The sequence below is a fragment of the Cyrtonyx montezumae genome, unplaced genomic scaffold (assembly GCF_038088225.1).
Source record: "Cyrtonyx montezumae isolate F1298 unplaced genomic scaffold, pur_monq_1.0 scaffold_36, whole genome shotgun sequence".
NCBI classification, from domain to species: Eukaryota; Metazoa; Chordata; class Aves; order Galliformes; family Odontophoridae; genus Cyrtonyx; species Cyrtonyx montezumae.
The window spans coordinates 3,213,308-3,226,841 of NW_027072041.1; the positions used below are offsets into that span (position 1 = coordinate 3,213,308).

At 36.7% G+C, this 13,534-nt stretch overlaps 1 protein-coding gene across 6 annotated transcripts in view; it reads left to right on the forward strand.

Moving 5' to 3' along the window:
* MPDZ (multiple PDZ domain crumbs cell polarity complex component) overlaps positions 1–13,534 on the forward strand; it is a 98,113-nt gene that overhangs the window by 61,955 nt on the left and 22,624 nt on the right. For 2 of the 6 annotated variants that reach the window (XM_065745491.1, XM_065745493.1), the window contains 6 exons: positions 2,745–2,846; positions 3,685–3,783; positions 4,261–4,438; positions 6,445–6,555; positions 7,084–7,167; positions 12,987–13,149. In XM_065745491.1, coding sequence (XP_065601563.1) covers positions 2,745–2,846; positions 3,685–3,783; positions 4,261–4,438; positions 6,445–6,555; positions 7,084–7,167; positions 12,987–13,149 — 737 coding nt within the window. The remainder of the gene's footprint in view (positions 1–2,744; positions 2,847–3,684; positions 3,784–4,260; positions 4,439–6,444; positions 6,556–7,083; positions 7,168–12,986; positions 13,150–13,534) is intronic. The other 4 variants (XM_065745494.1, XM_065745495.1, XM_065745496.1 and 1 more) reach the window with 2 other exon arrangements.

The following is a 13,534-nucleotide window of genomic DNA, read 5'->3' on the forward strand; positions in this document are numbered from 1 at the left end:
ATTTCTGCCCATGGGTACTAAAACAGGGAACGGATTATTGACAGGTGTATGTCCAGGGCCATTAGTAGTGCTAGCTGACCTTGCTATGTCTTGTGGGGGGCAGGAAGAGGAAAGACAGACAGTAAAGGCAAACTTCTAACATACATGCTCACTAAAGCTTGAATTTGAAGCAGAGATAATCTTTGTGTGTTCCTTTTCATTTCAGTAATAGCATGCAAAGGGGAAAGGAATTGTCATGGGCAGCCGTGCCAATAATATAGATTAATTTATTAAAGTAGTTAAGGAAACCTTAATTCCTACACAGAAGGTGGATTTTTTTTTTTTTTTTTTTTTTTTTTGCAAAACACAAATAAATGTTCTAGCTTATATTTATGAAATTGCTGAACCATTTTTGGTGTTGTAGGAAAGAACAAAGAGCAGAATTAGTTATTGAACGTTCTTTTGAGGGTTTATAATTAGGCAGTTAGAATCATAGTTAAGCGCTAGAATAGAAATAATGTAATTTTTGCAGTGAGCTACAGGAACTGCTAGTGATTCTAAAATTGGACTCCATCAGTGGTGGTAAGTTACCCCATTGAGGTGCACAATTTTTAAATAATGGACCAAACCCCTTCTATTCTCAATTCCTGTGCTGTACACAGAAGTTTACCTATCTAAGAGATTTTTTGGGAGAGTTTGTAAGTACCCTGTAAGGATATTTGAGAGCATCCTTCAAGCTGCACCTTCAGAATGACCCAGGACAAGTTAGTTAGTTATTCAAGTAATTAAAACCTGCTGGGTATCCCAGAAGTTGTAGCACATCTGGTTTGCCCGCTCTGTTAGCTGACCTCTAATGTTGATGTTACACCAAAATATAAGTCAAGACCTTTATTGTCCTTGGACTTCAGGACCCTGCACAATTGCTTTGTGCTACCTGTACAAAAGGACTGGACAAGAGATGTGACATTCTGGTCACTCTGCAATTGATGGTCACTCTCTTCTCTCTGCATTGGATTCAGTCTGGACATCTCTGTTTCCTTTTCAAAAACTCTCCATTCTCCTATCTGTACTGTGAACAACGGCTTCTTACTGCATTTTAGTAGAAAAAAGGTTGCCCAGATTTTGTAACCAGTAGAAACATTGCTTGCAATTCTAGTTTCTTTAATGCAGCTGCCTGTCAAGGAAAAGTACATTATTTCCTACTTACTTTTTTAGAGTAAAATTTGTTGAATTCAGTTGCGATGACATTGATGAATGTAACTGGATGGGTGTTGCTTTTTCTTTCGTTGAAATACATATTATAATGCATACTTATTTTGTCTTTTATAGTGCAGAGCATTCTTATGGGCTTACTAAGATAGAGCTTCTACAGCAGCATTTGCCCTGTGGGTGTTCTAAGAGCATAGTATTTGCACTTTGCTGTAGCTTAGCACATTTGAAGTTGAAGATGGCAGAGACGTGGTTGTGATAGTTGGCTAAAATTAAAGAACTTCTGAAATAATAGTTCTTATTCTTTTCCCTCTTTCCTCTCCATTATACTACTAGACTGAGTAGCTGTTCTATTTCTTGCCTGTTTCTTTGTGCTCAAGGAGCACACATAAATCTGATCTTCCACTGAGTGTTTGTTTCCCATTTAATGTTAACTCCTCAGCATTTCAGAATGAGACTATACTATCTGTGAAGCACATATCACTTGAAAAAAAAATGCCAAGGCAGGAAAGTTAATGAATTACATGTAGGAGAAAAGGAGCAAGTGACAGTACAGACAACATAGAAATTTCTGTCAGAACTAGAGAGTTCTTCCTTTTCAGCATCCATTTAGTAGATGGTAGGATACCCTTTCGTGTATGTATTCTTTTTCCATCAGACTCAGTTCTTGTCAGACTTTGATCGGATAGCTAAGCTGCTTGTGGGACAGCCAAAGGTTTTTGTCATGACAAAGCCTGGTTATACTAGAGCTATGTCCTTTATTTGAATAGGCCTGTTCAGATCATAGTGTCCCTTTACCCATAGAGGAAATTTTTCAGGCAAGATTTTTCATGCCTTAATCTTCTTTGTTCCTCCCTCAGCAGTCTCTTGTGCCATTTCTCTTTCTGGTTCTCTTTCTGGCATTCAAACCTGATTGAGTTATAGCAGGGCTTCAGAAGCCTGCATGTCATTTGGCTGGTGGAACACAACTATCTCAAGCTGACTGGACATGCATGTTGGTATGGAGGAAGGAGCTGGGCAGAGGATTACTCCCTGCAGGTTACCTGATACACTGTAACACATTTACGTGTCCAATCCGATGCAGTATTTTTAACTAAAAGCATGGAGACCTGAAATACCTAGGGAGCCTCTGTTGAAAGCACAAAATTTTCTGCACACTATCTTCTAGAAGCATATTCAACCAGCTTTTATGATGGTAATGATGCTTCACACTTCACAGATCTTTGATTATTTGTCTTTGCACAAGGAATCTTTTTTGACTGAAACAGAATTATCTCTGTTACATACTTACTGCTCTTAAAACATCATTTACTTAAATGGAGTAACTCAAAAAATGTCAAGGGCAGTTCAGCTGTCTAATTTGACCACAAGTGCTTATTTTTCACAAGCGACAAGAATTATTTAATTCTTTATTTTCAGTATAGCGGTTTTGTGATTTTGAAGTCAATGCCTGTATGAAGAAGTCTTTAGTAATTTCCTCATATCCATTCTTCACACACACCAAAGACATATCTAGAACTCCTCATACTACTTTAAACATGTCCATTTTATTGCAGTATTACATATGTGCAAGCAGAAAATTTATCGAAGTACAGAGCCAGTTTGGAACAACAGTCAGAGGAAACTATGTCAGTAATTTCTCCTTCACAAGCTGCCTGGTGAGTCAAAAAACCTTTTGTTTTCCCCTGTGGAAACCTCAGATCTAACTCTTTGCGTATACTTTGAGTAATTCTGGATGCTAAGTTTTATTTCATAATTTATATTTTATTTTTAGAGCTGAAAGATGGTTGATTTTCTTTCAGACTGGACACTATTTACATAGAAGGTTGCTCACAATAGAGTTTTGGCTTTGGCTAGCAAATTTTTCTGACATTTTTATGAGCCTGTTTTACAGGTATTTGTTCTCTCCAGTAAGGAGACTGTGTGCCATCCAATCCTAAATTTCTTCTAAAGAACAAACAAATTGATTTATGCATTGCTACAAATACTCGGTGCTTCTGGCCAAATTTGAAATCGATATTCTAACCAAAATATATACTGCAGAGAATTAGTTTTGCCTACCTTTTTCTTGCTTTCAAAAATTCATTAGTTCCAGGCCAAAATATTCAGTGACTAATTATTTTTTATTAATATCCAAAATCAGTAATGGTTTTTGAATTCTGAGGTTATTATTTGTTATAAGTAATAAATAACTAATAATTAGTGATGGTTGATTATTAGAAATAAGTAATTATCTTCAGCTTTGTTTTAGTTCTAGCTCCAACATACAGGGTCTTTTAATCTGTAGTTGTTGGTTGACAGAACTTAATAGTAGAGACAAATGCTTTGGGAGTCCCTGTGTATGATACATGGTCTAACAGGTTTCTGGGTACTGATCTAGCAGAATTGAATTTCTGGTAGAAATACAGTGCTGTCAGTATCCAGTACCTGAAATTTTGCTTGCAAATACAGTGATTTTGTGGAATTTTTCAAAATGAATTTCATATTTCTGTTCAGCATCAGGGAAATCCCAGAGCTTCCAGAACGTGAAGAGGGGGAAGGAGAAGAAAGTGAACTTCAGAATGCAGCTTTCAGTAACTGGAACCAGCCCAGAAAGTAAGTCTAGATCTTATACATAGATGTTATATAGATCAATGTACAATCTAATCAGAAATCCCAAAATTTTGAAACCCATGATACCATTTAAGAGGAATAAGAAAATAGAATTACTGCAGTTTATGTGTATTGTGCATTATGCAAGTAATTCACTGCTGATTTTTGCTGTCATCGGCCTAAATCTCTGGAATCTAATGCTTGCTTAATTGCTTTGCTAAATTTATAGGCTTACTCTCCGTGAGCCAGTAAGAGGAGCTGAAAAGAAAGATTCAAAGTTTTAATTAGAAGGCAAAGTAAATGGGACCAATAGCAGTTACAACTTTCTGAACAACCTGATAGATAACTCTCACTGAAAGAGAAAAAAAAATTGTTATTCCTGGGTGTTTTTAAATGATCATGCCAATCTGAGGGTCTTCATTGATTGGCACTGTCAGATTTTAGACTTCATTTATTTTGCTTCTTGTTTTATCACAACAGGGTTGAACTTTGGAGAGAGCCTGGCAAGTCACTGGGGATCAGCATTGTTGGAGGACGAGGAATGGGGAGTCGCCTGAGTAGTGGGGAAGTGATGAGAGGGATCTTTATCAAACACATCCTGGAAGACAGCCCTGCTGGCAAAAATGGAACGCTGAAAACTGGAGACAGGATTGTCGAGGTAACAACCAAGTGCCTTTCAGTTGCAGTACCCACAGCATCTCAGGAGTTGCTGAATTAGATGTTTGCTACTGGTCTGAACGTTCTGCAATTGATCCAGCTGACACTTGAGCTATAGAGTGTACTACTGTGTTACAGACACAGCAGCGCCATCTACTGATGTTTGTGTGCAGACAGTTTGAAGCTGTATGTACAGCCTGAAGCGTAAATGACAGGCTGTGTGAGCAGGGGCCTACAAAGTTAGTAGTTCCACCTACATATCACAGATCCAGAACACATAGGAGGATGTTTGGTAAGCTACAAGGTTTTACCTTTGCATACTGGATAGCTACACAAATAGCCAAAGATCAAAAAAAGATCTTGTGCATTTTAGGAATTAAGGAAGATGCTGTTTTCTTCCTGATGACATGTAGAAAGATGAATTTGATACAGAGGTTTTTCAGGGAAGTTAAGTGTGTTCATGCCTAAGGATATGGTAATCAGTGGTGTGGTAGAGAAGAGCTCATCTAGATTCATCTTCTGCTCAATCTTTGCATGTGCAATGATTTTTGCATTCTTGGCTCTGTAGTATTGAAAAGAGAATCTTTCCTGTCGTGGTTATCAGCAAATTAGACATTAACATGTATACAGGTCATGACATTGGGAACTACACTCCTTTTCACTGTGATGGGTGTTAGCTGATTGTCCATCATAAAGAACAAGGGTGATAGAGGTGTTAACATTTCACCTGGTTTGGACTTCACTTGCTTACCCGCTCATATTAAGATTAGTGATATGTGGCTGCTGCTATATACAAATAAAAAAAATTGAAATAATAGAATAACAAAGGACAAGATGGAAGATTTTCTGGTATAAAACAAGTTAGGAAGTTGTACTTTGCTTGGTGGCCACAAAAGTAGTCGTTATTCAGTAACTTTCTGGGTTTTTATGAATGCAGTAATTGTCTCTGAGAATGGTGCTTGCAGAAGTTGATGTGGGTGAGCAAAATTAGTGTATTCATGCAACTGTTTCTGAATGGATGGTTTCATTTATTTGAGTTGAGTGCAAGTGGTATTTCAGACATGGAAAGCTGCAGAGCTGGATGATACTGTTAATGCCTCATAGGTTTAGCAAACTTTTTTTTTTTTCTTTCTCTGTCATTATACAGTGGTGTTAGTTAAAGAGGCAGGGGTAATCCTCGTTATGTAACTTTTTTGTGCAAGAATTGCCACTAACAAATAACCTATCTGCATTAGCTTCTAGCTTTTATTGTGGTCATTGTGAGAATGCTTTACTGATGCTAACTTCACCATGACATATCCTCAGCTGGATGGCAAGACAAGCTGTCATACACAGGGATACATCTGAAAGCAAGAAAAGGAGCAAGCAAACAAACAAAAATGTTTCTTTAGTCATGCTTTCCTTTAGAATAGAGATGGCTCTTCAGCTCTGACCTAAAAAGATAGCTTCTAGGGAAATGCCTTAGAGCTGAACACATCTTTGCATTAATGGTGGTGTTAATGGTTGCTTGAAAAAAAAAAAAAAAAGGCTGAAAAGAAAGAATAGACTGTACTGACATAATACTCCATAATGACAGTTTCCAGCACTTACAAGATTTACAAACTGAAACTTTTTAGATACTGGAGAAGTGGGTTATTGACAAATAGAATGTATGGGGAAGTGGTGTTTAACAAATGCTGCCACTCTGTTCATTGTACTGTATTTATTTTATTACATTGCCTGTGGGAAAACATAATGAGCCTAAACCATGATTGCTGAACTCCCCCCCACCCCCCCCACCCCCGTTCCCTTTTCTTAACCATGGAGGACATTTATTTGATGTCCTTCCAGTGCTCTTGGACATCTCAAACCTATATGTAAAGGGACAGGTGAAGTCATTAGAAACCTTTCCATTAGTAACAGAGATTTGGGCTTAAGTTTTACTTGAAGTTCTCTGATCAGAACCCAGAGTTGATTTGTGATTCTTGTAGCTTCTCATAATGTTAAGATGAGGCCTTCCAATTACAGGTGGATGGAATTGACCTCAGAGATGCAAGCCATGAACAAGCTGTGGAAGCCATACGGAAGGCAGGCAATCCTGTAGTCTTTATGGTACAGAGCATTATAAGCAGACCAAGGGTAAGCATAATGAATGCAAAAAGAGATATGGTACATAGTAATAGATTAATTGAATATTCAAGGTGGTGGTGTTTGGGAGTGGGGTATTTAATCCTGAAAGTTCCATCTTAGCCATTTCAGGAGCAGAGATTTGATTTAAATATTATTTCCATTTAGAATGAAATCGATTTGGATTTGGATTTACCCTCCAGCACGCCGTCCTCAAACTATTTTGAAAAGCCTCAAGAATGATAATTTGTGAGGGGCAGAGTAGGAGTCTTAACTAAAATCAACTCTTAGAGATTGACAGCATGTCAGAGGAGCGCATGCAGAAATACAGCATCTGTTAAAATATTCATTGGACATTAATGAAAGGATGTAGAAGTACATGGAAGGTTTCTGTCTCTGAGCTGCATGGACATTGCAGACAAAAGCTAATAAGCTTTAATATAGTTGATTGCACCACCAGAAACTAAAATTCCTCTTTGTAGAGAGTCTGTGTAAGTTGCATGTTTATTTACTAGTTGTCTCACAACTCTTGTTCTCCAGCCAGGGTCTCTTTATAGCCCTTCATCAGCTTCTGCTCTCTGTGAGCAGAAACCTACTAACCCATTTTATCGTCATTCATCTAAGGTAAAGTTGCATGAAAAAGATCTGTTGAATGTTGGTTTTTGCTACTCATGATACTACAGTAAGGCTTCTGCATTTGCTGTGATGTGACCAAAATGGCCACCACTGAATGTTTAGGCCATTGTTTGGGTTTGGAATTACACCGTTACTTTACCACTGCTTTTCATATTTAGAGAATGCTGTGTTTCTTATTGCAGTTCACTTTTTTTTCTTTGTTTGTTGTTTGTTTCTTGAATGTTTATTAGCAAATCTTTGTTTCTCTTTGAGAAGAAACATTGCAAACGCTCTTTGCTGTACACAAGCTTTGCATTGTGATCTTTTGTAACTGGCATTATATTTATTGTCTTCATCACTGAATCATGCATCTGTACTTTATAATAAGATCTTAAAGGGAATTTCCCGCTTTCGTTCATGTGCAGTTACCCACATAGCTAACTGCCTGCACATGGTAGCTTTATTTAATGTAGTGATGTTACGCATTTTCAAGTTATGTGTTGCTAATGAGTCATGTTTGTCCCTTTTCTCTTATTTTATTTAGGCTATAGTAGAAGTTAAAGAGGTCTGAAGCATACTGTAGAATATCTCAAATAATGCAAGTGGATTGTGAGAAGCTAGTTCAGTAATTTTGCTTGCAAGCAATTATCTGTGAAATCTGTTTCATATTAATCCTGCAGCATATACTTCTGAGTTAAGAGTTAATCTGTCACCTTGATTAGGGCCTCAGCCATTCTGTTATGTTACAGCATTATGCTTTACAGTATGCATATCTGTTACCTAAGCATCCTGGGTTTATTAATAAACAGAACACAAATTAAAAATAATAATAATCATTTATCCTGGTTTTTTTTATTGTTTTATTTAGTAAAAAAAAAAAAAGTAAAAGAATCCTTTATTTTAGTGTATGTTTTACTTTCTCTAGGCTGTGGAAGAAAACATGCTTCATGCAGATTGTTTAGAGTATAACTGTGCAGACAAACTCAAGTGCTCCAGATTTTATCCTTGCGAGCAGTCCAAATCAGTGCAACACAGTTGCATAAATTAGAATTAGAACTAGCAGTTGTCTTTTAGGTGCTTTGCCATCATGAAAAAAATATCAATGGCATAATTTTGAATTACCATGGCTGATCTTCTGTTTTCTCTGTTACAAAGACTGCTATTTGTAAACAAACTTTTCATGATACTTATTTTAGCTGCCTAAAACTAATCAGGATACAGTTGATAACTTTTTGCAGTGGTTGATGTACTCTTGACAGTGTATTAGCACCATTACACTGGTAAATTATTTTTCCCAAACTCCTCTTTTCGAAAGAAGACATCAAGTGTGATTTGCATGTGTAAACAGAATTTTTTTTTACTGTAGAGCAACTGCTTGTTTACTGTGAGTAGCTTGCCATTGAAGAGACCTTGTTTATACAGATCTTTACCTTCTCTGTGCAGACCAAGATGTATCGTCTTATGAAATTACATTACATTATGCTTTGCAAAATTATATTTGAGGATAAATGCTTAGCAGTCCATTTCCCATTTTCAGAAATGGTGAACAGAACGATGTACTTTAAGAAAAATTTTTAACTGCACCATGTATCTGGATTAAGCTACCATGATGTAAACGTGTTAGTTATTGCTGCAAGCCCTTCGCATTCCATTCAGTATGTTCCTTATTTTCCAGCATCATAAAGCCTATAGCAACCAGATGTTTAGACCGCAAATAGATGGATGCCCTTATTATAGAAATTATTTTTATGTATACATTTGACTGTTTTTTTTCCTGATCTTAAAATAGAATGCAATACTAGAACTGCATACAGACTATAAATGATGATATTACATCCTTTGAATTTATTTACACAACTGTTAAATAACAGCAAGGAACTGCCTTACCTTGTACTGTTTAACAAGACCAGCTTGTTATAATATAAATTCAGTAAATCACACATTCATGTGCACAGATACAAAGTGAGATGTTAAGGCAGAGATGTTTAATACTACTAAGCCTTACATTTTGCACAGGGCACTTTGAATGTATTACCTTGATACTTAAATCACATACTGAGACCTATTTTGGTTTTCAAAATAAAACTAAGCCAAAGTTTTTACTGCGTTATTAAGAATTGCATCTCATTTAGGAATCTGCAATTTTATAATTAAATAACTGAAGTGTACCCCACATACTGAGATACTTTGGCAAAATTGTGCAAATACCACAACAAGTAAATTTTATATTGCTTATGCTGCTGAATACTACACTTTATGCATTTTGTGGGCTATAACATATAGGAGGATAAGTGTTTTCCTTTAACCTCTGCTAAACATAGCTGATCAACTTGAGCATACACTTTGAAAATACAGAGCAAGTGCAGTTTATCTACCCTTGCATATCCACATGAAATACTTTAATTACACGTCGCTTGATCAGGACAAACTACAAAATAAATACATTTTGTTTAATGTGTCACAAAAGGTTCACTTAAAAATGTTTTTGTTCAGTTTCTGTTATGTTTTTCTTTTAGAGCTCTACCCTGCCTTTCCTGCAGAACTCTCTTTTCTGTAGGCCAACTATCTTCAGCAGCACTAACCCATTTGCTGATTCTTCTCAGTTCAACGCTAACAAGGTTGGATGATGATTAACTGTCTGCTTTTGACTCACCAAACTTGATGTGTGTACTTTTTTGACATTAGTGTGTCTCTGAATTTAAATTCTTCTGTATTCTATTTGGATAAAATACTGTGCTGATGAAGATGGAAATTCTGTGTAGTGAGTTAAAAAAGCACAGACATGCACATGCACGCACATACAAGCAGGGAAAAGTTTTGGAAGAAGTTAAGAAATACCAGGTCCATTCAGTGGTAAATCTGAATTAATCAGAGCTGTCAAAGGAGTAAGTTCTCAGTTATAAAATCAGTCCTTGTGATGTTTGTTAAAATTTCTACCAGAGTGGAAATCTGTCATCAGTATGCAGTGTTTTGCTGCTATGTACTTTTTCTGTCTCTTTTTTTTCCCCATATGAAAGCCCAAGAAACATTAGCTTCTTTTGTTTAATGGTGCTGAAAATACTTTCACTATTCTTCCCAAAAATTCTTCTAATGTACCGTGGACAGGATACCTTCATCTTTGGAAATCTGAAAGAAGTTGACTTTTTTTTCTTTTTTTTTTTTGTGATTAGAGCTTACACTATATTATTCATGTTGGAGACAGAATTAACCTAACACAGTGATAAATAAAGGCTTAATTAATTTGTGCATGCATTTCTGATTTAAAGCAGTAAGAGAGTGGGGGTGTTTGTATCCTGTATTTTTCCCTGTAGCAGTCTGTTGGCTATCTCAAATGTAAAATGGATTTCTGTGATACGTGGTATATAATTGCATGTACACTTTTGAAATCTCCATTTGTTCCGGGTATGAGGAAAGGAAGTGGAAGTGTAACATAAACAATGGCTTGTATTTTCTGTATTTTCAAAAATATTTCTTAAAAGGTTATATGTTTTTAGAGGAAAAACCTGTTTTTGTAGTTTATGCATTAAGATAAGAATGGTCTTTTGTCATCTCTATCAGCTTTTTCTATAGTGCTGAACAAAGGTTCATGTTCAGTAAGAAAGCTTGCTAAAGCAAGGTCCTTCATAATTCCTTAAATATTTTTTTTCATTTACAAATTGACTTAATACATTTGCTGCAGTTAGTAAAATGAAATTGAGTTGTTCATTAGTAACACTACTTATTGCCAAAGGTACTGTAACGTGGGTTGCTGTTTTCTGTTGCTGTAGGAGGTATCGAATCCAATTAGGGTTACCTTCCGTTGTTCCCCAACTAACCCTTTTGCTCCCACACCGTTCAAGGTTTGTCTTGTTTCTAGTGTGTGGGTGATACTGTATGTGTGTGCTATGCATTTGTACATGGCCTGTGATACCTTCCAGAATCCTGTTTATTCCTCCATCTGTGCCTCCTCTGTTGAAAGTGGTACTGCTCCAGCTGCCATATTTAGTATTCGTTTGGCTGTCATCAGTGACCCTGATAGCCAAATGGGTTTGTGTACTATATGGTGCTTTGCATTTTGAATAATGTAATATGAAATACTGTGCCATGGTACACCACGAGTATTTCATGAATTAAAGCATTTTAGTGTTTTTTTTTTTTGTGTGTATGGCCCGATTCAGAGAGCAAAAGTCTTATGTGTACGTAAACATAGGGGCCAGCTCCTGCTGCTAGAGATACATGTGTGCCAGGCTGAGTTCTGAAGGCAGAAGGTGATATCCTATGCCTGAATTGCATCATAACACCTTTCTTTGCCTTTTCTTTCGTATCTCCACAAAGAAAAATTTACAGAGCTTCTTGATCTCCTCACTTTTTCATCCCTGCTTTTCACCCCTGCTGAGGTAGAGGTCTGTCACCAGCTTTTCTCCACATTTGATACATGAATTTTTTGTTAGAAAATAGCACTTTTGCTGTTAATGGTTTCACTCTTGCTGTTAAAAGGTTTCACCCTTCTCTGGTTCTGATGGGTAAAAATTCCTTTGTTGTAATTTCACTACATCAGTTGAGGTTTATGTTTTAGAGTACAATTTGCAAAAATTGTAAATATTTCTGTAATGCATTGCCTTAAATTGCCTTGGTTTTCAAGCACAGGCATGGCGATGTTTTATGGAATTTAAATCTAAACTGATGGCTTGTCCAAGGTGTATGTTGTTATTCTGTACACCCCGAGCTCTGATAAAGTATTTCAGTGCTTCTGGCTTCTACAGACATTATCTGAGATCATTATTTTCAAGCTTGGTAATGGAAGATAGTGAAATCTGAAATTACAAAAATAGAGCTATGAAGCTAGTATTGAACACTGTCTTGAAAATGCCAACAGCTGATGGGCACAGATGACTTCAGAATGATGATATAACTTCATCTCCCTTATGAAGACAGGCTGAAAGAGCAGGGACTGTTGAGCCTGGAAAAGAGAATGCTCTTGGAAGTCTGGATAGTGGCCTTTCACTAGCTAAAGAGAGGTTACGAGAGAAAAGGGGACGAACGCTTTAGCGGGGTCTATGGTGACAGCACAAGAGGAAATGGTTTCACACTAAAAGATGAGAGATTTAGATTGGATATAATGAGTAAGTTTTTTACAGTAAGGATAGCAAAGCACTGAAACAGCTTGCTCAGAGGTGTAGTGAAGGCCTCATCCCTGGAGACATTCAAGGTCAGGCTGGATAGGGCAACCTGATCTAACTGTAGGTGTCCCTGTTCATTGCAGGGCAGTTGGATGAGATGACATTTAAGCGTCCCTTACAATTAAAACCATTCTATGATTCTGTGATATTCAGGCATGAATTCCTTGCTTATGTGTTTGCTCATGGATTTCATTTTGGTTTTAAATGTATTGCATTTTTGGAAGAACTGAGTTCTTTGTTTCAGCTCCCTTTTCTCCTATTTGACTTCCAAAAGATACCACAGAAGAAAACACATGTGGCAGGTTTTAGAAATAAAATATAGTATGAATCTTTTACGAATATGTCATTAAAATTTAAGTCTTTATGAGATACTTTTTTCTGACCTGTAAAATGGCACATAAAACTTTTCTGAATTGGGCTTTAATTGTCAGTTCTGTTTGCTTCTGAATACATTTTGGAGTGAAGTCATCTCTTACCTTGCCTAGTATTTGTTTCCATCTTTGATCTCTTGCAGCTTTTCTGTTCTGTGTTACACATTTAGGCTTCCAGCAGCTTGGTATTTAAACTTCAAAGCCATAGTCATTGTCTTTTTGATATTTTTGTATGCTGTCTTGCTGAACACATATGTCTGCATTTGTGTAGCCATTATCTATTTCTTGTTCTCCACAGGCTTTCAGTCAGTCCGATTCAGAGCCAGAAAAGACTTCATTTTGTAACTTGCCTCTGCCTCCTCCTTCCGCGTTTTCAGGAATAAGCTGTGATGATGCACAGTCATCTTCTAGCCAAGTCCCAGAGGATGTAGAGAAGGAGGATGAGTTCGGTTACAGCTGGAGTAAGCTTATCCTTTGTGATAATTTTTTGAATATTCACTGCTGAAATGGTATTGTAAGAGAAGTACTTTATTCTCATGAGGTTTTTTTATTGTTAAATGTTGCTGACAGCTTTCGCATGTTCTTGCTCAGAGGCACGTAGTGACATACAAAAATGATTTGTTCTTCTAAATTATTTATTGATCTCTGAGTTTCTCCATGATCCATATTCACTATTTCATATTCAGGACTTCCGGAATTTCAATTACCTTCAGTTACCTGAAGGTGTTATTGGAGTAAAGATTATTGTTTTTATATGCGTTTTGTTTTTTTTTCTTTTAAGTTTTTGTTTTCCCAAGTTAGAAAGGAAACAAGGAAACAGAAATCACCTAAAACTTAGCTGAAATG